The 27,684-nt window shown below is 39.4% G+C and overlaps 2 protein-coding genes across 3 annotated transcripts; both read left to right on the top strand.

Annotated features, from left to right (window-relative positions):
* The first annotated feature begins 602 nt into the window (after window positions 1-602).
* LOC103355943 (mpv17-like protein) lies at window positions 603-7,697 on the top strand. The gene is made up of 4 exons (XM_008279919.1): window positions 603-1,087; window positions 4,708-4,778; window positions 5,093-5,122; window positions 5,699-7,697. Exons 1-4 carry the CDS (start codon window positions 784-786, stop codon window positions 5,939-5,941), a joined length of 648 nt encoding a protein of 215 aa, XP_008278141.1. The 5' UTR covers window positions 603-783; the 3' UTR covers window positions 5,942-7,697.
* A 1,730-nt stretch (window positions 7,698-9,427) lies between these two features.
* On the top strand, window positions 9,428-25,938 carry bmerb1 (bMERB domain containing 1). 2 transcript variants are annotated; one of them, XM_008279918.1, is made up of 7 exons: window positions 9,428-9,515; window positions 11,756-11,758; window positions 15,954-16,074; window positions 18,432-18,505; window positions 22,628-22,742; window positions 25,183-25,265; window positions 25,361-25,938. In XM_008279918.1, the coding sequence occupies exons 1-7, from the start codon at window positions 9,428-9,430 to the stop codon at window positions 25,477-25,479; spliced, it is 603 nt and encodes a 200-aa protein (XP_008278140.1). In that variant the 3' UTR covers window positions 25,480-25,938. The 2 variants fall into 2 exon arrangements, with proteins under 2 accessions (XP_008278140.1, XP_008278139.1); XM_008279917.1 differs by lacking the exon at window positions 11,756-11,758.
* The last annotated feature ends 1,746 nt before the right edge of the window (window positions 25,939-27,684 follow it).

Raw genomic sequence — 27,684 nt, 5'->3', positions numbered from 1 at the left:
AAAGGAAGGGGCTGCGAGGTAGATTGGTGGTGGTATATATATATAAAATTTACATGTCAAAAATAAATATGTATAAAAATAAACCTATTTACAGCTATCATAACATTTGAACTGTCAATGCATTAATGTCATTTAAATTTACAACAAAGATACTTCAATGAATACATAAAAACCTAAAGGTTTGGTTAAAACACTGGGAAAATAGCAAATTTAGCCTGGCATTAGCTGGAAATTCTATTGTAAAATTGATAAAGAAAAAGGCACATATTGATGAATAAAAAATTACCAGAGTGCAAGAAATAAGGTGTCTGACGCAATATGTCCTGGGGGAGATCCCTGCTTAACACATGCCTCTACAAACTGTTGGAAACCTCCGGCCCTTGCTGAGCTCCCTCTGAGCCTCCATGACTGCTGGATGCTTCCAGCGGGACTCCGCCCATCCGACTGTACTCTGATTTTTTTTTCTACGCAAAAAGGGGCGGAATATGTGGACGTAGAAGGAGCTGACCCGGTGGCAGTCACACTGACAGTCCCGTACCGGCTACCGGACGGTGTTTGACAGCCGAGTATCCCACCTGAGCTTGTGTTAGTTTGTACTTATGTGAGAAACATGTTTACGTTGATAAGTTTGCTCCATCGACACTCGGGCGCAGATGCACAGCCGCGTTCGTGTTTAGCTAACATTTAGCTAGCTCCGAGTGTTCAGTCGGCGACAGACTGGTTAATTTAATTCACGACAACTCGCGTCAGACTACCGCTGAGTGGCGGTGACCGGCAACGACGATGAGAATGGCGTTTCTGCGACACATCCGCCGGTTCCCGTGGGTCACCAACGTCACCCTGTACGGTTGCCTGTTCGCCGGCGGAGACTTCGTCCATCAGTGGTTCTCGCGCAAGGAGAAGATGGACTGGAGCCACACGCGCAACGTCGCCGTGGTCGCGTTCAGTTTCCATGGCAACTTTAACTTCTTCTGGATGCGCTTCCTGGAGCGGCGCTTTCCCGGTAACTCCGTCCGGATGGTGGCGAGGAAGCTGCTGCTGGACCAGACCACGGCGGCGCCCCTGGCCACCACCGTCTTCTACACAGGTTGGTGGGTCATAGGGGTTACCGGAACCGGGGCCGTTAACGGTCAACCTCCGGTCACGTACAGTAGCTGTCAGCCCGTGACCTGATCCCGGTCCTCTCTGTGAGCTACTCATTGTCATGTAAAGATCAGCAGTCAATCGGTGAAAACAACCTTTGATTAGCAGAGGTCATGTGAAAGACATCATGGAGTAGATTCCCACCTTATCAGAATATTTTATGTTCTTAAAACGTTCTAGGAAAGTTCTACTAATGTTTTGAATGTTCTCTTTGTGCCTAACATCTTAAGGTAATCTACCTTATGTTTACCTATGACAATACAGGAACATTTTTTTTAACAGACATTCTGTCACCGGTGGATTCGAAAACATATTGAAAACATTTTTTGAGTGTTGGGGAGGGACGGATAGACAACCCCGTGTTATCATGTGACACTGTGCAACATTGTGGTAATTTGTTTTAAAAGAACGTTCTATAATGTGTGACTTCAGCAACATCCTCAGAATATTGCAGACAAAGTGTCTTACATTTTGTTAACATGGAGCATTTTATAAAAGACGTTCTGTTATTATCAGTGGATTCGAAAAACGTTTTTTGAATGTTGATTTGAAAACATTAATTCTTTGCTATAGATCATTATCTGTGGCCCTGACAACATTCTACAAACATCCTCTTAATGTTGCAGTTTATCTCTTAGTTCAGTTCCAAACTTATCCTTAAAACATTCTTTGAACATTAGAGCAAAACGTTTTCTTTTAAACATTGCTAGAACCTGTAGACAATGTTCCTATCTAACCTCTGTGACAAAGAAATGTTGACCAAAGTTCAAAATAGCCCAGGAGAAGCAATGCTGGTGTATTTTACGGGAAGTTAGGGGAGTTCATCTACATCCAAAGCTAATTTATGATTTCAGTTCTTAAAATTCTGTCTAGTGTGGTGACACTACACAGCCATCTATGGTGCAATAATGTGTTTTCATTGTTACTTGGTTTCCCATTTCCATATTTCGGCGGTTACTTTAAGAGAGGTCACAGTCTGTGATGCAGCCATACGTAAAACACTGTCACCAATGCAAATATCCCACATAAAAAACACCTGATATAACAGAAAAATATTTTGATTTCAATTAACAAATCAGACTTTTACTGTAAATAATATCCAGCTGTGGTGGAGTTCAGAACTTAGCTGCCGTACCATTGATTGAACTGCAGCTGATAAACTGTGATTCTGTGTGTGACAGCTTACCTGTTTGATTAAAAGTAAACTGTGTCATTTATCATTAGATTCTGTTTGATCTTGTCTCCATGTTTGGGGACAATTTATAACTAGAAGTAATTAATGAAGTATTTGCTGTTTGCATAAATGCGCACACCTCTCTGGCATTAGAGTTACACATTTGCAGCAGGATTGCTGCTGTCTGATGCTGCAGGTAAGTCAGGGGAAAGACTCATACTGGAAGCAAGACATTAAACTTCAGCTCCATCATCTAAAGGCATCAACTGTGTCTCTTGTGCTCTCTGAGATGTTAATGGACAGGATCCACAGCTGACTGGCTGTTACAGCCATTATAGCCATCAATGCTGCTTTCACTTTTGCTCAGTACCAGAGTTGCATTTACTAAAACTTGGCCATTGGAGATTCAGTAAAGGAACTTGACCATTTGGTCTGTGGTGGCTGAGGAGATGCTTGTATGGATTCTGCTGCTGTGTGATTCTGCAGGTGTTTAATAAATTCAGAGGAAAAACTCTTACAAACAACTGGAAGCACCAAACTAAACTTTAGCTCTTGTTGACATTTCGAGGTTTGTGTCTGCCTTCGTCAACTAAACCTACTTGCCCTCTATATGACTTTTGTGTAATGTAAAGATTGTCCTGTGTAACAAACCTTGACTTGTAGAGCTAACATGAAAAAAAATATGGAGCAGGCTGATTCTCCAAGTAGATGTTGTCCTTTAATGAGGGGTTCTTCACAATGGCTTATCCTCGGCTAAAAATGAAGCTTACAATTGCAAAGAGTGCAACTTAACTACACTAATACTATAATCCTCACAGCACCAGAATCTGAATTACACAAGGCTCCCAGTGCTGTTGAGGACTATTGTCTTAAGATGAACCCTGTAGAGTAAATTTGTATTTCCAGAGGGGAAGTCAGGAAGCATGCCGATTACAAATTTGACAACACTACTCCCAAAGCTGAGGATTATATGTATCTGAGTAAAGTATTTAATTACAATAATCGGTTTAAGCAGGGATTAAAAGAAGCAGGTAGACCGAGTCAGAAAGCTGCTTTACAGTATCTTAACTAAAGCTAGGGATTTAGGGCTATCCATTGAAACACAATTAGAGCTAATAAATCGTGTAATATCACCTAAAGACAGGTGACAAATGTAAAGTGTCTAATTGCACTTTGACACTGATTCTCCAAAGCTCTTGAACTCTACTGGAAACATATTCCCTCATTTAGTTTTTTTTAAATGATGATGGTGAACCAAAATGTCCCATAGGTGCTTAACTGGATTGAGATCTGATGACTTTGAAAGCTGTAGCTTATGATTCATACTATTTTCATTCTAAATGCACTAGTGGATGGGTGCATTCCTATTTCAGGGGTCAAGAGTTCCAGTTTTTCGATTAGTTTGTCACATAACTATGTATTACTGCTCAGGTCTGACGTCTTGACAGTATTTTCTACAGTAATGTTTTTTTAAAAAAACAAAACAAAACTGTAAACTAATGAAAAGTGTTGAAAGTAGAAACAGTGTTTTTTTTGTTGCACAGGTTAATTGTAAAAAGATACAAATGTAGCTTTATTTTCGATTGTTTTGGTTATATGACCAAATTGAGTCCCAGTGGTTGGTAATAGTTGGCGGTAAAAATGCTTTTTAAAATTTTTATTTTTTCGGGGAAATAGTGAACCAATAAATGTTAGATTGACTCGAGCAGTTATTAAGGATGCAGAGAAAAGGAATTAGAATACTAACTGTGCCTCTATGTGACTCAAGTCAGATGTGGAGGTAGGAGAATCCCTGTGGTTTCTTGTAGATACTACTGTATGCATTCCTGATTATAATAGGTTGAGAGAAGATGTGCATAAGCTAAGCATTTTATTTAACTATGAAGACGATAGAACCCTGAGATTCCTCGCTATATTTAGTATATTTTGTAAAAGGCTACTTATTTATGTCTGAAATGTATCTGTTTTTTCATCCCATGAGAAGATGACTGAAAAATCTAGACAGGAGAAGAAGTGGAGTTAACTTGGAGTTACTTTGTCAGTATAATCAGTAGCTTAAGCTGAAAGGATTTGAATGACAAATGGTAATGTATGCCTCTCAAGAGCTTCTAATAGCGTTTAATGCTCCCTTTTAGGTTTCTGCTTTATTCCATGAGAAGAAAATATTTCTAGTAACACGTGGGTCATCATTTAAAATATCAAACAAATACAAACAGGCATTATAGTAATTTAATCTGCGTTCATTCTGTGCATTCTTTCATGTGTTTTCCAAGACAATGTGACATATTGGTTTTCATAGTGATTATGTTTATGCTGCCAATCTTGTGTTAGTGGTTTCTTCAGTGTTCTTTTATAAACCACCCATCAGTCAAATCCTCTCTGTCATGCAGGCGTCAGTTTCTTGGAGGGCAAAGAGGACATCATGGAGGACTGGAGAGAAAAATTCCTGAATACATATAAGGTGGGTCAGAGCAAAGCAAACTGCTCCTATCTTCAGGCGCTGTGATGTGTTGTGGCAGCTCAAATTCACTACATTTAAACAGAAGAGAAGCTGTGGTTTGCGCTCACATCCAAAGCTGATGCGTTTGAAGACAGCACTGCACATTGGATTTACCAAAATGGTTCATTTATCATGTGTTACTTAGATTTTGAAGATCTCTGCTGACGACTCCCCTGATGAAGCTCTCAGTTTTACTACGTCACATGCTTCTCAGTCTTTGAAGTGTATTCTGATAGTCTACAGCTAATGTTCCTTCTTTTTGTCTCTCTTTTCAGACGGGGCTAATGTTCTGGCCGTTCATGCAGGTAAATATTTACAGCGTCTGTGCTTGAACGTTCACTCCTGATCAAAGGTCCACAGTAATTATTCAGTGCTTTCAACTGCATCTTAGAGTCTCACGCAGTCGTAGATGTTTCACAATTTACATTTTTCATTTTGTCCCATACTTGCTTCCTGTCTGCTCTTTGCAAACACTGCCTGCAGTTCAGCTAAAAAGTCCCTGAATTTTTGTTTTGTGTTTGTTGTTACAGCTGAGTCACTAATGCCTTCCAATTGTGTTTAGAAGCGCAGAATATTTTTGTTTTTTACAGAATCTGGCCCGATCAAATGGTTAACTTATGGCACATTTTTAAATGTAACCTGTAGAATTTTTTTTTAAAAAACTGAATTTTAAGATTAAGTTTTCTGACGGTTCAAGGACTGTCAGACATTAAAGATCTGATGATTCTTTTTGTTTTTACAGCTGCTTTCTTTAACAAATGGTGTAAGTTAGGCAACTATTTAAAGATAACATGCCTTTCAAATCTGGGCTTTGGGGTTCCGAGGGTTAAAATGTAACTACACTGATAATATGAATACTGTATTTGCTATCTGTCCCTCAGTTTCTGAACTTTGCCTTGGTGCCTCTGTATGTGCGGACCACCTTCACCGGCTGCTGTGCCTTCGTCTGGGCAACCTTCTTGTGCTTCTCACGTCAGAGCGGCGATGGCACAGCTGCTGCTGCTCTGGCGTGGCTGTTCCCCGCTAAAGAGGAGGAAGCTGAATCCACAGAAGAGAAAGTGGACTCTAAAGAAAAGGTAGATGCCTCCAAACAGGGAACAGCAGCATCTAAACCTACACAGTAACAGAGTCAGGACACAGAGGGAGACGAAACATGAATCAAAACTGGTCCAAACCAGGATACAGCTGCTGCAGCGGTTCAGTCTGGTTCTTTCTAGCTCAGTGGTTGATGTTACACTAACACTGCCAGGGTCTTAGATTGAAGATTCACAGAGGTAAGACAGAAAATGATGCTGCAAGGTGCTGTGGGAAACAGCCTCCGGCAAATGGAATGTATGTGCAGCATATTTTTAAATATTAATCCAATATAGCAGCTCAGTGGAAAAACATTTTTCTGCTCCGCCCTTCCATAGCACAGTGACGTATCTCCATGCTCCGTTTCTCATCAGGTTTTAGTTTTTCTTTCTTTTTGTAAATGCAACCTTGTGTTCTCACATTTACAAGAAAAGTGAGGCTTGGCAATATTAAATACTGGAATGATTTACGAGGACCTCTGCAGTGTGTCTGCGACAGAACTCTAAAGGTGTAGGGATCATTTCCACTGTGTGGAGTGGCAGCTAATTTATGGGCTTAGACTTTTATTCTAATGAAAACTACAAACGTTTAAATATCATTCTCTTTTTATTAGCACGAATGCTTTATTGACGGCAGTAGATTGGGACTGCTGTCTAAGGACTCTCTGCTTTGGCTCCAGTTTACACTCTGGTACATGAAATACCACATTCGGACGCACACAGCTACCGATAATTTATTATATGATAACGTGACTATGTTTTATGAATGTCTATGAAGGTACTTGGTCTTTGTGGCAAACAGTGCAACTTTTAAGCACAAAAAAATACAATAATAAAAAATTATTCTGAAAATGCATTTTTAATCTCCACAATTTGAACCACTGCAGTAATTAGATGACACCCATGATTACTTGGAGCTTTTCTAGTAATAATTGATGACGTTTGTCTCAAACATCCGTCTACTTGAATCTTGAAATGCTGCCTGCCTGTTGTTGTACTTGATGTTAATGTTATACTGTTGTTTCTTTTTGCACCACTTTATAATTTTTCCAGCCTGCTGTTCTAACCCTTTCTGTAAATGTTAGTTTATAGGTGTTCCTGCCTGCATTGATTCTTAAGCAGTAACATCAGATGTCTTTGCCAGGCAGCAGACAGTTTTATAAATAGAGTGCAGCTCAGCACAAGAGCTGTCCTTTATTCCTATATATAGAATATAAAGAAAGATTTGGGGCAAACTTGTCTTTTCTGTCTCAGGTCAATAAACAACCTTGTGCTTTTACTTGTGCTTCCATGTAAAGCAGAAATTCCCCAGTGTCAAAGAGATCCGTGTCTGTTTGTCTGATATGGTTGAGTTTAAATTATAGTTTGTAATTATGCATCCTGAAGTAGCTACAGTAATCTGCTAGTGTTTGATTATAGAGTTTGACGTGTCTCACCAAACTAAATTATTACTGTGAATAACATATTAATATATAAAGCAGTGAGATGTTTTATGAGGAATCTTTTGAGTTGTATCCTTAGATACAGTTATGTCATTTCAGTGTTTTTGTTCTTCATTTGCTGATGTGCTACACTGGAACCGAAATGTCAGATCAGTGAATATTCCCTTTGTGCATATCTTCTTGGTCATATTACCAACTCAAACATTGGTATGTTGTTTTAGCTCAGTATGAAATTTCTAATTTATTTTTAAAGATCAAAAAGAACAGATCGCCTTTGTTGACTTCAAAAACTGATTTGATTGTGCTGAATTTTTTGAATTAGTTGCACTAACTATGGTTTTGCTGAATAAAAGGAAAACATCCTGTTCGTTTGTCGTGTGAATGTTTACTGAGTTAACCCCGAGTTACAGCAACACAATGGAAACATGTTGTGATTGAGCTGACACTTGTACCTAGAGCGCTCTAATGTACAAACAAACCCAGTTTCTGATCTGAGGTGTCACTTGTGTTATGTTTGCTATCAGAGATGCATTTTGTGTCTGTGTTGCATCAGACTGAAATTTTCTTCACTTCTTATATGCATTACTTAGCATTTAGATGCAACCGCGCCTCAGTCTCCATCACCTCTGGGAATGTATTGAGCACATTGTGTACTTTGAAAAAGGCTGCCTGCTGCATATTTAAATTCTGCAGCCCTTGTTTTGCTCTGTGTTCTCACTCAAAACATATAAAAATAAAATAAAATAAAAACATTCAAGGAGACAGGAAATCGTATTACAAATGTTTACAGATACCAGATAATCACTTCTATAACAAATGAATCTATGTAAAATTAAAGAACCAATGCTTCTATTTCTGTCAATTTTTACTAATAGTATCTAATTTGAGAAACATATTTAATTCAGTTTCATCTGTTATATAAAAAGGAAATATTTGTGGCATTGCGGTGACACATTTGCAAGTGTGTTTCAACAGTTTTTAATGTCCAAAAATTCCAAATTTAAATGAAAATGTTGGTTATTTACAGTTACAGGTTTTTAATGTTATTTTACATTAGACCTGTAAATTTACAGTCTTTTTTTGTAATTTCATTGGTATTTTTTTAATGTATTTTAGAAATACGGGGAAAAAATCTGGAAAATACAAAAATTACCGTAAAATTACACATTGTTTTTGTGAACACTAATAAAAAATTTAACAGTTTTATCCTATTTTAATTGCATTTTTTAAAGAATTTATAGTGATTTCACAGATTTTCCCTATCTTGTTAATTTACAGACAATAATTAGCAATATCAAAAAACAAAACAGGCAAACCAACGCTGTATATAATGTTCACAATCAGTATTTTTACAAATGGTAATTAGTTTTTTGTTCTTTACCAGGTTTGACTGGAAAATTATATTACCTTGCTGTATTTACACTAAAACTTTTTTTTTTTTTTTTACAGATGTTTTAGTTATTTTTAATAAATTTTTACATTTTTTGAATGCTACATTTTTTTGTAGAATTTTTTCTGGCACCCTTGCAGTCAGATTTTTACTTTAAAAAAATAAATTATCAGTGTGGACTATTGAAGGTTGAGACACATATTAATAAACAACAAATAAACAACACCAGCAGTTACTTAGCCTTTGACTGCTGTATCAGCAGCCAGATAACAGCCAGAGTTAGTAAAATGCTTCATGATTTCCCTGAATATAAATAATCATAAACACAGAGAACTTTGGTATGTTTAGATTTCCTAAAAATACATTCTAGGACAGGCAAAAATAAATATTTAAATAAATAAATAAATAAAAACTTCCTTGCAACTGAGCCCCTATTGTTTTATTTTTACCGTCTTCTCGGTGCCAGTGGGTGTCTCCCAAGCGCTCACATCCCTGCCCACACTGCGCATGCTCCCTGCAGCCTCTCCTCACCATACACACGTCAAAGGGACTTGAAAGCTTGAATGAAGATGCTCAGCGTCTCGGGTCGCCGGAGCCTTGTCACCGGGTGAAAGCGAGTCCTCCGGAGGGACGCACGCAGCGGGAACGTGCAGCTTCAGCGGAACAACAGCCTCGTTTCTGGGTTTGGAGCGCGCTGGCACCGACATGGAGCTGAAGAAATCTATTTCGGACACCGAACGCGCGCTCAGGAGCTACGGAGCCGTGTCGGAAACGGCGTGGACGACGGACAAAGGTGAGCCTGCAAATGTGATGAGACGTATCTAGTTATGGCTGCAGTGTGTTTTTCTTAGAATAATGTTTGACTCCCAGGAGACCCAGCCAGCAGTGAAATGGTTAATCTGTGACTCACAAAAGGTTCGAGATGTATCAATAGCGCTGCCTCGGTGCTAAAAGGCCTATTACTTCCCCTGTGTGCACACCAGGGCATTACTCTGCCTGTGAATGAATCTAAGCCAAGAAATATTCCTCCTGCACAGCGCATTTTCAAAACTTGTGGTCATTTGTGCAGCCTGAGCTCATCAGCCTGCAGCAGGAGCTTTGACTCATCTCTGCTCTAATCAGCACTTATATAGGAAATCCATTGCAGATGGGAACATTCAAGCGTTCATGTCAGAATTACTGGCAGGTTTAGGGACAGTTTTTCCTAAATAGCCATTTTTATTGATTATTCACGGGGATAATTTCACATTGTGCTGGTATGAGCGCAATAATTAGAGTTTCTACACGATAATAGCAGCTTGAATTGACTCAGTATCACAACAGCACAAACTTCAGCCTCAGAAAGGATAATAAAGACTCTGAAAATGAATATTACAGGCTGCAGAAAACATTCAATTCAATGTTTGGATTATTTTTTCTCCCAAAATCTATTTGATTTGATTTGTCCTGTGTCAGACTGCAAGTGAGAGCTATTTTCTTGCAACGGAATTATCATTTAGTCTATCAAAGGTTGAAATAGCCCAGAGTTTCATTTCATAGTTTCATTAGCCAATGGTTAAAAATATATACAAAATAAAGTGATATAAAACCAAGAAAAGCAGTTTACCTAACACTGGAAAACCTGGAAAGGCACAATGTTTGTTTGGCTTCTTCTTCTTTTTTTTTTTTTGATAAATAGCATTAACTAAAACCGCAAAAATGATATGAAATCTGCAGAAGCTGATTTATAAAATCCTAAGATTTTATAAATCAATATTGTAAGCTGCAGAAATCAGTCAATTTTATATTTCCATTATTTTGTCTTGCATCTATTTTATTTATGTATTTATTTTTTAAATTCAGGACTTCAAGCTGATTGATCATTTGGTCTGTAAAAGTTTGAAATATCCCAGAGCCCTGTCTTTAAATTGATGTTTTTTGTTGTTGTTGTTTTTTTTTTTTTTTTAATCAGTAGTTGAAAATATATTCACATCAATGTGATATAAAACCAAGAAAACTAATCAATCCTCATTTTAAAAAATATGAAATAATACAATTGGCATTTTGCTTTTTTTTCTTGACAAATGACACTAACTGACAATTTTCTGTCACTTGACTGTTAGAATTTAGTTCTAAACAATATGACAAACTGCAGCCTGCTATTTAGGTCTGCAAGTCACAGTTATTTTCTTGCAATTGAATTATCATTCCCTCTATAAAAAGCTGAAATAGCCCAGATCCCTGTCTTTTTAAGTATTTTTTGTTTGTTTGTTTTAACCAATAGTTTAAGATTCTAACTCATCTTTACACTGGAAAACCTGAAATAATACAAATGCTGTTTATTTGGCATTTTTGCTTGATAAATGACAATAAGTGACTATACATTTTTTGTCACTCGACTATTAGAATTCAGCTCTAAACAGCCTCAAAACTGACCATAAAGCAGCACAAATAGTTTGTTTACATTGTTTTGCATGTTTCTATTATTTTCTCTTATTCTCAAATCCTGGGCGATGACGAGTGATGAATGACGCATGTGTTGACAGAAGCGACGGAGAGATAACAGATGTGATTTCAAATGTGTCCCATTTAGTTCCACAGAGGATGATTTATCACTGAAGGGAGGAAGGTGTGAAGAAACTTCCAGATTAAGCCTGAGAAGAAGAGGAAGAAAAAAAATGCAGTGGATATTTTTAAACATAGATTCAGTCATTGCTCTCTCGCTCTCTTTTTCTGTCTCCCACAAACACACAGAGAAAACAAGGCTGAGGTAAAGTAGAGCCAACACCCTGCAGGCTTATGCCCTATTATTTTTATAGCAAAGCCAAATACTGCAAGTGTTTGCATTGCACTTTCTATTTTGTGCTGCTTTGTTTCTTCATAGAGGGAGGCGTGGTACAGCAGCAGCAGCACTGTGTTACAGTGTGACTGCAGGGTGTCTGTATTGGATGTCATACAGATGCTGACATTTCCCTGTTGTCAAGCCCCATGTGGTGGCTGCATCGTGCACTCTCCAACCCTCATCAAGTCATATTCCTGAAGTGCACCAATGAGCCGGTTTGTTTGAATGAAACTGGGGTTAATTCAAGTTTACTAATTATGCGTGTGATAAGACTGGCAATGTGAGGAGCAGAGCAGGCCTCAGACTTTGCAGTTAACCTTACCTGTCCCTGGTGAACAAGATGCTTTTAATTAGGAAGTATCCAAGCTCTTTATTCCTTGTTATGTTTTTAATGCTGGGTACGTGTGAGCAGCTCGCTGAGATGAGAAAAAGCTGTAAGGACATTACTGAGTTGGCACTTTGCCACTTGTAATAGTCCAGTCGGAACTCAGTGCAGCTCGGTGTTATTGATGAAGAGCACGTGGCTGTGAGTGCAGAGAGAAAAACAAGAAACAGATAAAACCAACATAAGGGAGAGAAAAAACGATTTCTTGAACTTTAGCTCGTGCTGCCGTTTAATGATATGAACTTTGATTTAGCGTCCGTGTAAGTATATTGTCAGCAGATACGTTGGGCGATGATTCAACGTCAGCGAGGCACAAACAAACAAACTGAGCCCTCCTGTGCAGACTTCTGTCTGCTGTGGTGAGTCAGCGTCGTCCTCAGCGAGCGTCCATGAAAAGTACCACAGACGCAGACTGCAGCTTGTGTTGCTGCAGAAGGATGAAGAGCTCATTCAGCTGGTCCTCTGATGTTACAGAGTACTCTGTGGATAAATGTCGTGAGAGCTCAGGATTAAAGATGCAAATAGTTTGTTTGCTCAGGTGTGTGTAGTTGTGTCCTGTTCAGAGCCAGGATGAATAGGAGCAATGATTACAGACACTAATAACTCTTTAATGTCCATATGGATGAGTGTGTGTTTGCACTGATCAGCCACAACATGAAACCCACTAGCATGTTATTGCGTAGGTCTCTCATTGTGCTGCCAAAACAGCTCTGACTTATCAGGGAATGGACACAGGGTGCTGGGGAGGGCTGTTGGCATGGAGGGAGGGGGTACTTGGTGTGCAACAACGGTTAGATGAGTGATACAAATAAGTAGCATCCAGACCAATGCAAGGATCCAACATTTTCAAGAAGAACATTACATATATGTTACATTATAATAAGATTTTCAGTTATTCACTTTACCTGTCAGCAGTTTCAGTGTCGGGGCAGATTGGTGTATACTGAAAGATACTGTACAGTACAGATTGGGAAATTTAAAGTGTCCTTTAAGTCATTTTTGTGCAAAAATCTCTCATTCCACTCCCTGAAATGAGAATATTTGCTGGATTCTCAGTTGTCTGTGATTATAAAGGGAATTTCTTAGTGTTCAGATTGTATAGGATGAAACATGACATTTAAAGACATTACCTGTGATCCTGGGGTATTTCAATGGTTGTTTTCACTCTTTTCCAACAAAACAATAAGCAGTAATCTCCGGAGGTATGCAGTGCCCAAAAAATATTCACCCCATTGGAAGTCTTCCCTCTTTTTTTTGCTTTTCAGTGTGGAATAATGGTCAATAAAAAATTTTTAAAAATTTAAAAAAAGAGACAAGAATTTACAAAAAAATAAGTTTCTTTCATGTCAAGTGAAAACTGATTTCTATGAAGAAAGGCCAATCATTAAAAATATAAAATGAAAATATATTGTTGCATTCACTTTCTTTAAAGTGACTCACCTAATCCAACACTGGTGCAGCCAATCGGTGCCAGAAGTTACACAATTAGTGACAGGGAGCTCATCTGAGTGCAGTAAATGTGTCTCAAGTGATGGCAGTATAAAGTCAGCTGTATCTGTAAGGTCCAGTCACTGGTGAGTCAGTACTCCTGGATATAACTACACCATGAAGACAAGACTCAAAGCAGCTCTGTAAAAACTTTGTTGAAAAACACAAGTCAAGAGATGGATACAAGAAAATTTGCAAGTATAAGAAAAAGTACAAGTACAGAAAATGTAGTTATGAATTATTGCCCACTGTGAGAGAAAGATTTTTTTTAAAAGGTCAAACTCAAAGCAACAGAGGCAGAAACAGTCTGACTCTTAGCCTTTAATGTGAGTCATGCACCAAAAAGCCAGGATCCTGCACATCCCATAATGCAACTAGACAGTTACTTTCATTAGACTTCCTTCCTTGTCTGGTAAATGCAAATTTCTGTCTTTTAAAGTCCACACACTCAGTTCGTTACACAGGCTTTCTGTTCGGAGACGTAAACCTGGACGTCACTGCACTGAACACTTAACTCGAACGGTTCCACACTAATGGAACATGTTTTTATTGGCTGATCAGGATCTATTGTCGTCGGCTGTCCGCATAGCTGTTGCAGCAGGTGCCGCAGCACTTGCAGTGGTCAGTGCATTGATCAGTGTAACAAGTGGTCGGTCAGTGTAGTGAGTGTTTCGTGGCTGCAGTCAGAAGTGAGATTAATGGTAATTTCTTCGTCACCACAATGACAACAACAGCATTCTCCCACTGAAAAATGGTGCCTGTTATACAGTCCTGGGAAACTGTCAATAAAATGACACCTTATATTCTTTCCTAAACAATTTTCTGTGGCAGAGATGCAAAACATCATGAACAATGTGAAGTAGAATTCATAAGAATATTGGAAACCATGGTGTTAAGTAAATCCAACTCTACTTACACTTGTTGACATGGGTTCACTGTGGCTGGTGCAACACTTTGAAGACTTTTGCTGCAAGGAACTGTGCAACGGCGTTATCTTCTTGCTTTCTGAAAAGGCTGGACCAGTAGGTCCTGCATGCTAAAAGAGATAAGAGAAAACCCTGAAGCATCCTTTTGGTTGTGGTTGAATGGCCTTTTGTTTTTTCGCTAAGGAAGGATCATATTTAGAGCCTGCCTGATTCTGGATTTCTTAGGCTGATGCAGATACCAATTTTTAAAGAGTACGAAATTCCAAAATTAATATATAGTCCGAAAAATGTATATATAATGTAATATTAAGAAATTCTCTATTTATTATTTGTTAACTCGCAACAGCAATGCATTTCACAAACTGGTTAGCAGCATACTGTGAAGACACCATGTGACTCCGCACCACCATCTGCTGTGATTCAAACTCTCCTACATGTGCTACAAACAAGTCAGAACGCCCTCTGCTGTAGAAACTGTGTGATGACACCATTTTAAAATTACGGCAAGCATCTTTTTCTGCATTATGTTACAGAAAAAAAAGATGGTTTTCATGTCAGCCCATATTGGACCACATTTTGCCAATATATGTGTGACTATATGTGATGATATCAGCCAAACAATGTATTGGTCTCTTCCAAGTAGCAGTCAGTCAGATAAGAGCTGGTTGAATTCTCTGAATGCTAGAGGAAGGTATTCCAAAGTGGAAACACGTTACCACCTTTACAAAAAGAAAGGAGATAATGTTGACCCACAACTCCTTGCAGCAGCAACATTGAACGGCAAACCAATCAACATCTGCTGTCACATGATTATGTTGTTGAGTGTAAACGGAGTCTCTTTGCACCACACTTGTCTTTTTCTACATCCTCATGCATTCTCCTTCACATCTTTACTTAACCCCATGACGTTTCCCATCAAGTGTTGAGGAAAGACCTTCATTAACATTTAGGAAATTCACGAAGTTCTTTTCATGACTGCCACTTAGATTTTTCTGACACATTTCACTCAGTTGGGAACCTTCTTTGGCTTAAAAGACCATTCAACCGAAACCCTGGTTTACTGTCTCATCTGCGGTTGGAACCTTTCAGTGGAAAGGCGTCATTTGTGCCTTCGGCTCTGCTGCGTCGTTCAACTTCAAATCACCTCTCTCAATTACACATGCTGCTTTCTTTCCAAATATCATGTTCTTGGCCGCTGTGAGATGACACGTCACACGGTGCCGAGGTGAGACGTGGGTTTGCCAAGAAGCTGACGCTATGAGAAAGTTTTCAAGGACTAACAGGCCAAAATTAAGAACTCATGGGTGTGTTTGTTGCATGAAGTTAGTTGAAGGAGAGCAAACTTACGATTCAGATCTTTAAATAGAAGTGGTCAATGCACCGCTGGAATCTATAATTTGACATGTAAAGTGTGGTGACTGTTCTCTGTAATTTAAACATGCAAATATGCTTCAAACAATGAAGCAATGTCGAATCACGTCAGCTAACAGACAAGGCAGAGCTGTTCTTGTAGCTGCATGTTTGTCTTTGCTTTTTAGGTGTCCTGTTTTTTCCCCCTGTGTTTTTTATTCCTTCTTTTTTTTATATTGCTTTTACTCTGTTTTCCTTCAGGCCACTCAGATGTGTCCATGGCAGAGAGCACCATGTCTCCAGAGGAGATCGAAGTGGAGATGGCTCGCATCCAGCGCCTGCGGGAGGTCCTGGTGCGCCGAGAGTCAGAGCTGCGTTTTATGTAGGTGTCAGTTTCTGTGTTTTTGTGACACAAAACGTAATAGAGTGTGACAAAGACGCAATCAATACAGTGTCACAACAATTTCTATTGCTGTCCCTGGGCGGATAATGAGCTTTGCCTCGTTGCCATGACACATGACACACAAGCCTTGACACTCCGGTGATGCACTGCAAAGAAATTTAAGTGTTATTTCCTTGAGAGAGACAATACGTTGGCTGTTTGAAGTTTGTCCACTGATTTTTTCAGAGGGCTGGACATTCCGATGATGAACTCATTGCCTTTTCATCAACATTATCTTTAGGGGCTATGGATCAGTGTTTGGGATGAGACATTGTCTGAACTCCCAGAAATGTTTTGTCAGAGCTTTTTCTGCAGCAGGACAACAAATCCGATCAAATGCTGGATTTAATACTGTGGCAGTTTTCAAAGTAATAATCCAGTGCAATAGTTCAATACAGACCAGGGCTCCAAAAAGCTCTGAATCATTCATTCATTGTCAATTAACTGGCTGATTATTTTTCTTCTTCTTTTGCTAGAATGTGATGCAGAAATGCATTTTTTTTTTTTTGACAAACTATATGTCTTTCCACTGCAATAAACACCTGCATCCCGGTGGAAATTTGCATATTGTCATACAAATCATAATTGAAAAATACTAAAAAAGAACATTTTTGTAAATGCTCACAGCTGGACGGTACGCGTCAAAGTAACATCCACATGAATGCAAAAATTGAAGGTTTCCCAGCAGGATATTGCATCGTAACAATCTGATTGATATCATTCACTTCACCGGTTTTAATCTAGTTGCATTTCTGTTTTTAACTCTAGACAGAAATACAAGGCACAGTTTATTTTCTTTCGTTAAAACAGTTTTAAATTGTTTTACCACTGCAATATAAAGAACTGACAAGTGTATCTTGTGGGTCATTACACCTCTAACATCTGCTGTGTGATGCTTGAGGCGCCTGCTGAAGCCGATACACATCTTAAGAAGCTCACTCGGTTAATAATGTTAGTTCACACGCCCACTCGAAAGGCTTTATTAGACCGCCACGCTGCTTTACTGCTGACGTCTCTGTTGGACTCACATAAACACATGTATGTACACACATGTACACAAATCAGCAGATGGAGTGTCAGAGTGCAGAAGCTGCTAAAATCCACAGATAGCACTTGGAGAGCGACACACAAGGCAGAAGAGGGAGAAAAACCGAGGGAGGAGTCTATAGGGGGAGAAAAGAAAAAAGGAGGGAGGTGTAAAACAGCAACGGGGATAAACGCAGAGGGAGGAGGAGGCCGTGGATGAGTCATCGGCCTGATCTATCACAAGGAGAATTAAATCTATGGTTAGCTGTCGCTGCTCCGCAGACAGACAGGGAGGGAGGCGGGGATTCAGGGAGGAAACGTTGAATTCCCAGAGGGTGAGACATCAGGGCTGCAGGAGGCTCAAGCAGAATTGATTTTAGTTGCATGTTTTCCATCTACAGACATGTGATGGAGGCCCGAGGCCAGGAAATCTTAATGACAAGTACAAGAGCAGAGTTCAGTTCAGCTTCATTGGTGTTGAAACTAATAGTCCTTTAAATCAATAAGTAGAGTGAGAAAAATTGACCAGCAACACATTTTGGAGTGGAATTTCTTCACAATAATACCCAACATTTGGTGCGTGAGCTGAATGTGTTTGGTTTTCGATTGTTGGTTGGATAAAGTGAAGCAATTTGAAGATCTTGAATTCAGAATTTTCTGTGGTTTAAGTGGTAAAACGTCAGGCCTGGAAAGTGGCAATTTTAGGAAAAAAACAAAGAAAACAAGTCGCAAAAGTCAAATCTTTTGCAGGCTAAATCAAGACTAAATATAAAAAAGTGCTGAATGACTGATTTGAAATTCTTCCAAGAGTGTTTTCAGAAAGATTTACTATAAAGATACACCTCATGCTACCAAAATAGCTCAGAAAAACAGGGATGTTGGCAGTCTGGGGCCTCTGTGGATCAGCTTGTTCGATCCAGAAAAGGTTCAGTTGGATTGAGATCTGGGGAGTTTCAAGGTGGGTAAACACCTTGGGCTTTTTTGTTTGTTTGTTCCTCAACCCATTTTTGAGCAGTTTTCCCACTGGGGAGCGCTGACAATGTTTACATGTCAAAGGAACATCCACATGAGTGGCAGGGCCGACGGTTTCCCAGCAGAGCATTGCAGTGTAACGGTTGCTTCAGCTGTCAGTGGTTTTAATGTTTCGGTATACGTCTGCCTAACATCATTCTCGTCAGATAAACATCCAAAGTGGAAGTTGGAATGGCTAATATCAGTTCTTCTTTAATCTGATGGAGGCCAGTGATTCACTGTTCTTTGTCTCCTTCTAGGATGGATGACATTCAGCTCTGCAAAGACATCATGAGCTTGAAACAGGAGCTCAGACAGATTGTGGCAGTACCAGGTATAGTTCACACACGTTCATTCTGCCTTCACCAACAACCAACATGAAGCATTTCAGGGAATGAAAAACTCTGAATTTATCGTGTTGCATTCAAAACCGTCTATTTCCTTGTTTTGACTCAAAGCAAAAATAGCATTTTTGGCAAAAAGTGCTTCTGTTTGCAGCTCAGCAGAGTCCCATAACCTCTGCAAGCATCACTGTGATTTATATGAAGTGTCGCTACACTAAACTACACAGGATTGATTGCGAGTCTCAGGGACAGGGAGAGATAATCATACATACACAAACACTCATGCATCATCACCGTATGAGCTGCAGGACTCATTCCAGGCACCGTGTCAAAAAGGAAATTTCAACACGCATTTTTAACTCCCCAGTTGTTGTTTTTTTTTATGCTCCAGCATACAGAATCAAATATTAACGCAACTCCACATTCACAACTCTTTCTGAAAATGCAGCGAGAAAAGGGGTTTGGTGACGTCAGCCGCATCACACTCAGTAACACATATGTGAAGCTGTGCGTGCAGAGACCCTGACAGCCTCAAAGAGAGCACACATCATGTGTCAGTGTGTTTGCACAAAGGATGGTGTCAAGTTCAAGGACGCACAAACAGGACACACCAGTGACCTGTCAAACACTGGGCAGATTTTAAAACCACTTGACATTGCAGCAGTGTAGACAAAATAACAGAAACATCTGACAAGCCAATAATACAGTTCTAAATAATGCAGGTGTTGCAAAGTTTATGTTTGTATTAAAGATGTAAGAATGTAAAGCAATCGCAGATGTTATTCATTTAAAAAAATGAGACAGCTGTCTTCATTGCTTGTAATAGACTATGGATCATCCATCCATTCATTATCTATACACCGCTTAATCCTCATTAGGGTCGCCGGGGGGCTGGAGCCTATCCCAGTCGACTTAGGGCGAAGGCAGGGGACACCCTGGACAGGTCACCAGTCTATCACAGGGCTACACTTAGAGACAGACAACCAAGCACACTCACATTCACACCTACGGACAATTTAGAATCACCAATTAACCTCAACATGTTTTTGGACTGTGTGGGAGGAAGCCGGAGAACCCGGAGAGAAACCACGCTGCACGGGGAGAACATGCAAACTCCACGCAGAAAGATTCCGGTGCCCCCACCAGGATGCAAACAGGCAACCTTCTTGCTGCAAAAGTGCTACCAACTGCGCCACCCTGCAGCCTGACTATGGATCAATTTCTATGTAAAGAACTGAGGATGAATTTTCTGGGGGGGGGAATCCAAAAGATGTGACGCTTATGCTCACTACCTCGGTGCCCCCTTTCTGCTCCCCTACAGCTCCAACAATATGCCACACCAGCTAATGTTACCTTAGAAATGCAGTCTGCTCTGAGCACGCTGCAGACTCCAACACAAATTCCATGTAAGCAGAAAAGACAAAAAAAGTTTTGTCTAGTTAAACCTGTCTGGCCAAATGAGACTGCTGTTTGGGAAAACTAGGGTCAGCATCAGCAGGGCATTCAATTCATGGAGGGACAAAAGACTAAAAAAAAAAAAAAACATTAGTCAAAGTATAGTCTTGCATAGTCACATCAAAAATCCACAATTTGATTTGTATTTGACTCTGTACAGTCAGATATAGTTGATCTGTCACTTTAATGGCCTCACCTGTCAACATGCCAACCAACAATGTTCAGTCCTGTGCCAATTAATTGATTTCCAATTAAAATGATGGCTTAAAACAATACAGTTAGCCAATTACAAAGGCTGCAGGTAAGGATATTCACTATGCAGCACATTTGATTCAGCTTTTAAACTGCTGTGAGAATAGTTATTATAAATTAATGCTGTCCACGTTTTGTGACAGTTTTGATGGCATTTTATTGTAATGCTCTATCAAGGTTTTAAAGCTGTGACACAGAGCATACACTGCTTTATCGTCTGTTTTACCCTAAATAGGACCATAACTTACCAAATTACCATCATGTTGTTTTAAAGGATACTTAAAAGGGGTGATTGAGACCATAAACTCATTAGGAAAATCTTAACTAAGGTAACAAATCAAGTGAGAATTTGGATCATTTTCAAATAGACTTGTATACAATCAGACTTCTTTTTCGAGCCTCCTGCTAGCCATCAGAAAGAGTGCAGGTTACTTCTGCATTAGCTAGCCTGATGCAGTTACCTTAACAACCACAGAGAACCTTTACTGGTGCAGGAAAAAGCCTTCATCATTTACTGCTATGATCATTTTTCATGCCCAGATTTGAAAGATTTCTCTCAGGGTTGTAGCAAGGACTTTAAAAATAATAAGACTGTGAATCCCTCGAGTGCAAAGACCCCAGATACAGAAAAAGAAAGTTAAGAAGTGATCCTACGGATCATTTGCTGAACAGTCAGTAACTGTGGCAAAAGTGGACATAATGGGATAATGTAAAATGCTAATCAACAGCATCATAAGCTACTGGTCATACCAGACTAATTAAAGCTGAATAGACAAAACGTCTGAGCGTATTGGATGCATGGTTTATTACGGGTAAACATCATTTATAAGAGAAAGAATGTGTTGGTTACTTATTTAAAATGTGACATTGTCTAGATTTAACATTTTCTTATTATGGAGCTTGATCATAATTTATTTATTTACAAATTTTATTCTTAATAAAGGGGGCGAGGGAGGGGGTTATTTTCATTTTGTCCACCTGCCATTCATGTGGACTTATTGGTCACACAAGCAGGACAATGTCACATAAAACCTGCTTCTGAGCCAACAGGGTCTTATGTATGCCGCTGTTGGGGGTTCTGACATTCCATTACTTTACTCCAGAACAGCCGGAGTCACATGACAAACATTTCTCTGTCACTGGGATTAATGCGTCAGAGTCATGCACCCTCAGGTTGTCCTGCTCCTGAGGGGATACCCGCCGTAGCTGCACTGTTCCACTTTATTTCCGGACGAGGAAAAAGAGCTGATGCTTGCAGTCATTTTAGCCCAGAAACCAGCGGCAGCAGACAACCTGCCTCTGCAGCCGTCTGCGCATGTGTCCTTGTATACACTTGATACCGGTGCGTTTGTGTTTGTCTTTTTTTGTGATTTGGAGTGTGAAGGTTAGAAAAGTGAGTCGAGGCAAAACTGATGCCACAAACGTATATTCCTTCGCCAAACAAAATGAAAAAGAAAGCTCTCTAGCATTTGCATAATTAAGCCAGTGCCTTATTTGTTATAAATTATACATGAGAGGAGAATTAAGGGTCTGTTTGTGATGTGACTCGGTACTTAAGAGCCAGCTGACTTTGCTGTAAGGTCAGTGTGTTAAGGTCAGCTTCAAGCAGCTAAAAACCTGGTGACTGCTTGGATATTTCATGTGAGGAAGTACATACACGTCTGTGCATTCTGCTCCATCTACAGTGTTAAAAATATACATAAATAAGTTTAAAAAATAAACAAATGGCAATATTGCAGCAGCTGGGTTGTCAAAAAATACTGTAAAATAACAGAAAACAAAAAATCTAAAAAACATGTATACTTTAATTTTCCAAAATGAATTATAAATGTCTATATGTTTATATAATAAAAAACAGTTTTGTGTGCATTTATTAAATGTTTATTGAAAGGTATTTACATATGTAAAGAAAATAGAAAAGAAAAAGAAAAAGAAAAAGAAAAAAAATACCTATGAAAATGGTTGAATTATGCCTTAGTACAAATATATATACAACACTGTTATTGATCTTTTTCTTCTTCTTTTTTTGTTGGATCCATGTTGGATCAGACTCCTGCCCTGATGACAGTCTTATGTCATTTTGTAAGGTCTATATCTTACTTTGTTAAGCGCTGTGTGATAATGTATTATAAACTGTGCTATACAAATAAAATTGAATTGAATTGAATTATCCATTCACAATCACAGCGCCACCTTCTGGCAACGGGAAAGGACATGTTTTACACTTGTATTTGCCATGATTAGCCGGTTGACCGTATTAACCTCAAATGTGGTTAGGCTCACAGTTGGGTGATTGTCACTTCGCATGGAGCGTCGACGTGCACCGCGTCCGACATGCTTGGAAGTACGAGGGCCTGTCCAACGCTGCTTGCAGCTTTAATTTTCTCTTGTTTTTTTCTCCCCAGAGAAAGAAAAAAACAAGAAGCACAGGCAGCGGGAAGAGGAGTTGATCCTGAAGATCCATAAACTGGTGCAGAAGAGGGATTTCCTGGTCGATGATGCTGAGGTGGAGAGATTAAGGTACAGGCCTCCTGCGTATTGAGCTCAGTTAATATCCGGGAGCAGAATGTCTGTTTGTTTACTCAGATGCTGCTGGGCAGAACTGCAGCTGCTGTTTATTTCTTCATTAAACAGGGAAGCTGCAAGAAGGAAAGCCTAAATGTGTAGCGCAAACGTGAGCATGAAGGCCAAGGACAGCGTGTCTTCATCATCACTACTCTGCCTTCAGTGTGTGGGAGGAGGCTGAGTGATGGTCCAGCCTCTGCGTTGTCATTTCCCTCCTCTGCTCCCACTGATAACCAACAGAGTGTGACACAGAGATAACGTCCACGCAGACATTATGAGGGCTTTAAATCACTGCATGAACAAATTTATGCGCAGTTGATAAGATTAATTTTTGAAGTGTGTTATCAGATTCTCCATGGATTATTTTAACCCTCTGAGCCCCAAAACTTCCCAGTGGATTTAAAAGGCATGTTGTGTTTTGCGTTTTTTTAAATCGCCAAAATTACACCATTTTATGAATGAGAAACTGTAAAACCAGAAAAAATTGCCAGTTTTGTCTTAAATGACTCATGTGTGACTTCCATTCTGTCCGAAAACCTAACTAAGATTAAGGCAACAATCATGATATTTCATTAAAATCACTATTCTACGTGTCTCATTTATGAATTTCCCCCAAATAAACCAGTTGCACTGACAGAGTCTGTGAAAAACATACAACTCTTTGTTCCACAGTGCAATCATGAAGGCATGAGACCAACAGTCATGTGACAAACATTTTGTGAATTTTTCAGCTGAACTGCAGGATGTGGTTACATAGATCAGATAAGAGACAGGTAGGGAAGCAAATTAAAAATGTAAATATCTAAATATGTATTGTATGTGGAGTTACTATTATTTTTTCAGTATTGGTAACATCCGTGTGTACAAGGAAAAATGTTGTACATGTTGATTCCAGTTTTTTCTCAATTTTTTCTACAGTTGGAAAAGTACAGTTTCGTTAATTCAGACTCTAATATTCAAAGTAGCTGCTTAATTCAAAGTAGTTTGAAGCTTCAAATAACTTAATTGGAAATTTCATTTAATAATTTAGTCATTTGCTATTCCATTACGACTTTCAATTAGTGAGATATTACTGTATTTTGAGGCGTAATAGATGCTTCCCGTTGCCAGAATCAAATTGTAAGGTGTCAAAAATGTGTAAAACAATTTTAATATCAGGAAAAAAATGGATAAACGGGTTGAAAGATATTCAGAAATATGATGCCAATGCATGCCATCTTGAAAAGTGGCTTCCATCTATTCCATTGGTGTAAAATTAGTGAAAAATCCTTATCTTAGAAGCTGTCAAATAAATTTTGCGTAAAAAATCTGTGCAATTTCGATAATAATCTGTGTCTTAATATTGTGGAGGGGAAGTATAAAGTAGTGCAAAATGGAAACATTTAAGAAAAATACCTCAAAATTAGGTCTGCAAGATGGCGCAGTTGGTAGCACTATTGCCTCGCAGCAAGAAGGTTACTGGTTCGCATCCCGGTGGGGGCACCAGGATCTTTCTGCGTGGAGTTTGCATGTTCTCCCCGTGCAGCGTGGGTTCTCTCCGGGTTCTCCAGCTTCCTCCCACACAGTCCAAAAACATGTTGAGGTTAATTGGTGATTCTAAATTGTTCGTAGGTGTGAATGTGAGTGTGCTTGATTGTCTGTCTCTAAGTGTAGCTCTGTGATAGACTGATGACCTGTCCAGGGTGTCCCCTGCCTTCACCCTAAGTCAGCTGGGATAGGCTCCAGCCCCCCTGCGACCCTAGTGAGGATGAAGCGGTGTATAGATAATGGATGGATGGACCTCAAAATTATACTCTAGTGCAGCACTTGATGTATTTCCCACCACTGGTCCCTGAACACTGACGAAGATGAAGGCAGAGAGCTGCTCATTGGTACGTCTGAAAAGACGGAATGACAGAATTAATTGGATTGAAGAATGTGGACAGAAAGATGATTGAAAACTTCGCAAACAAAATAATCCATCAGTGTACATACAGGCACACCTCTCTAATATAACGTCCAATTTAAATCAGCTTCTTGCACAACAGAACCATCAGGAACATGAATCAATACATGCAGCCATGAGACATATACTTCATACTGCACATGCCAGAATTTGACAGAATCCTTCCAGTTGACTGTCCAAAAAAGTCTAAACATTTTTTTCCCTGTGTAACGGATGGAATATTTGTTTTAATTAGACAGCAGGATTGTCCCTGAGGATGCTGGAAATAACTGCAGAAACTTTTAAGTGATGCTAAATGGCCAGGGATTTGTCTTTCGGGGAAACGGATGCTCAGCTCCGAGACTTAAAAGTAATGATAATGTGGGGAAATAGTGGCACGGCACGAGTCTGATTAACAGAAGCCTTTACTAAACTGCATCCAGAATAAGATACAACTGTTTTCTACTTTAGGGAGCAAGAGGAGGACAAGGAGATGGCCGAGTTCCTCAGGCTGAAGCTGATGCCTCTGGAGCAGAAGCTCAAAGTCACACAACGTGAGTGAGAGGTTAAAGATGACTCACAGACAGGAGAGTGTTGCTGCTTACGGGGTGTGATGATGTCTCTCTTTCCTCTTTTCTCTCATGACAAGATCCTCCAAAGCCCAAGAGACAAATCCCGGAGCCGCCTTCCAACAAACCCTTCATCACTAAGTCAGGGGCAGCCATCATCAAGGACTGCTGCGGAGCCACCCAGTGTGCTGTAATGTAACCGGCACAGACTTCCACATGTCGGATACACATCACACGACACGACATGCATCCCTTCCTGTTACGCAGAGAACCGCAGTTAGCAGCGTTTGATCTTGAAACTGCTCAGGGATCAGATTTGTAGTTTGGCTGCAGGCGTTTGGGAGCTGATCAGTATTCAAGGTGAAACTCTGCAGGAAAGATATTCATCAAGAGTGTTTATATACATGAAGTAAAGAGAAAAAGGAGAGAGATAAAGGTACGTCTGGTGTGTTTAGAAGCAGGTCGCATCATTCCCTCATTCCACGATGATGCATCCGATACAAGCAGAAATACAAGCACAATGAACTAAAAGCTGAGGTTCTCTGCCAGACAGGACAAAATAAGAAAATTAGCTGTTTTCATCCCATCATGTTGGACAACAGGTTTAAATTGATTCATTTCAGCTCATAAACATCAACATGGTTAACCTCGTACACTTTCAAAAGACCCAACTCTGCACTTTCATTAGTTTAAAAAAAAAAGACAAAACAGCAACACACAAATGGCTGCCTGTTAAGTGACTTATGCAAACCGGTGTATAAATACTAGAGAGGTGTAGCAGCAGCCAAGGGATGCTTTTGAGTCGAGCAATATTCTGATAGCAGCAGTTTTACTCTCTGGACATAGAGAGTTTACAGATTGAAGATGTTACCAAAAGCTCATAAATTAATTAAAAGATACTGCTACAGAGCCGGATCATTCTGGGCTCAGTGCCAGTTAGTAATATCTGTGTGATGTGACAGAAGTCTGAGACACGAGATGACAAGCAAAATGGCACAAAAGTAGAATCCAAACTGTATGTAAAACAGTGTCATTGCAATACAACAGATAAATACCAAGAAAACAGCCTCTTGTATTCCTTTAAATGCACAGATCATAACATTATTTCAATGGGAATATAATGGGCATTTACTGGATTAGAGGTTGATACTGATACCAGTTATTAACACAAGTAGACAATAGCTGATAAGTGAAACCAATATACATTTTCATTAAAAATTAAAGTCCTGGTGTCACATACTCTTGCATCTTCATTCCTCCCATCAGAGATGCAAGCAGAGTTAGAAAGTTAGTTAAAAAAAAACAAAAAAAAAAAACACGTGTCGTAAAATATAAAAGAGGCGTGACACACAAAAAGGTAGCTACTGTACACATAAATAGAGAAATATAGTACGATTCAGTGATGCATATTGTAGACTCACAATTGTCGACCTGGCTCCCAACATGGTTTGTGTGTTCCAGGTGTGTGTAGGAACCACTTGAGCAGCTCTTCTTTGGGTCCTAGCTCCTCCTCGAGATGCATTTTAGAAATTGAAACAACCTTCAAGATGACGCACAAAGGCTGATTTTCAGCTCACAAGCAGGAAGACAAAGGAACAAGAAGGCTCAAAATAGTGAAATGAAACAAGCTTAGAGAAAGGAGGCTACACATTTTTAAACTCATGTATTTTATGGAGAACCAGTTTTTTTAAAAAAAAGACCAGAAAGATACTGAATATCGCATCTGATAATGTAGTTGTAGGTTTCCCGTTTGTTTTGATAAATCAAGTAAATCCAATGAGAATATCAACTTTCGTATGCTGGGAAAGCAGAATCCTCCTAATTTAGCAAAATCAGACAAGATAACCGTTAAGATACTAAAATGTGTCTACAGACTTTCTGTCTCATTGCATGGAAAGCACTAACTGAGCTGCAGCCTCATGTGACTCACTTCTGTAGTGCTTTCAGTAACACCTCTGATGATTTTAATGCCTGTATATGCCAACACTGACATCATTTGTCATCCTGCTAACTCATCATCCCCCAAAGTCGACACATCAACTAACACCATCAGCTACTGAGAAAGTAGTGACATCATTCATAGTAATTATGGGAAATTACCGACAAACAACTTGCATCCTCTGAATTTAGTCTTGCGTTGTTATGATAAACACCAGGAAATGAATGCAATTCTCTTGTAAATGCCTCCAATAGACGGTGTATGTTTGAGTGTACTTAGGACATTAGTGACTCATGTCAAGCAAAGTGTTGCTCTTTGTCACTTTCTTCTGATAAACTTAGCGTTCTGTAGTTGTAGTGAATTTATGAAGGTCCTATGTTGAATATTGAACAAATATGCAGAAAAATAAGCTGAAACTACCTGTACATACATGTTTAAATAAAGAGCATCTTTCAGGAACGTGCT

Source organism: Stegastes partitus, unplaced genomic scaffold, assembly GCF_000690725.1.
Source record: "Stegastes partitus isolate 25-593 unplaced genomic scaffold, Stegastes_partitus-1.0.2 Scaffold176, whole genome shotgun sequence".
Lineage (NCBI taxonomy): Eukaryota > Metazoa > Chordata > Actinopteri > Pomacentridae > Stegastes > Stegastes partitus.
This window is presented reverse-complemented; position numbering and strand designations above follow the sequence as displayed.

What these genes read in the sequence shown, in the direction of transcription:
- LOC103355943 (XM_008279919.1), top strand. Translation starts at nt 784, where the DNA reads ATGAGAATGGCGTTTCTGCGACACATCCGCCGGTTCCCGTGGGTCACC. An exon ending in CACCACCGTCTTCTACACAG is followed by an intron (nt 1,088 to 4,707) that starts GTTGGTGGGTCA and finishes TCTGTCATGCAG; the next exon opens with GCGTCAGTTTCTTGGAGGGC. An exon ending in TGTTCTGGCCGTTCATGCAG is followed by an intron (nt 5,123 to 5,698) that starts GTAAATATTTAC and finishes TCTGTCCCTCAG; the next exon opens with TTTCTGAACTTTGCCTTGGT.
- bmerb1 (XM_008279918.1), top strand. Translation starts at nt 9,428, where the DNA reads ATGGAGCTGAAGAAATCTATTTCGGACACCGAACGCGCGCTCAGGAGC. An exon ending in ACAGATTGTGGCAGTACCAG is followed by an intron (nt 18,506 to 22,627) that starts GTATAGTTCACA and finishes TTTTCTCCCCAG; the next exon opens with AGAAAGAAAAAAACAAGAAG. An exon ending in GCTGAGGTGGAGAGATTAAG is followed by an intron (nt 22,743 to 25,182) that starts GTACAGGCCTCC and finishes TTTCTACTTTAG; the next exon opens with GGAGCAAGAGGAGGACAAGG.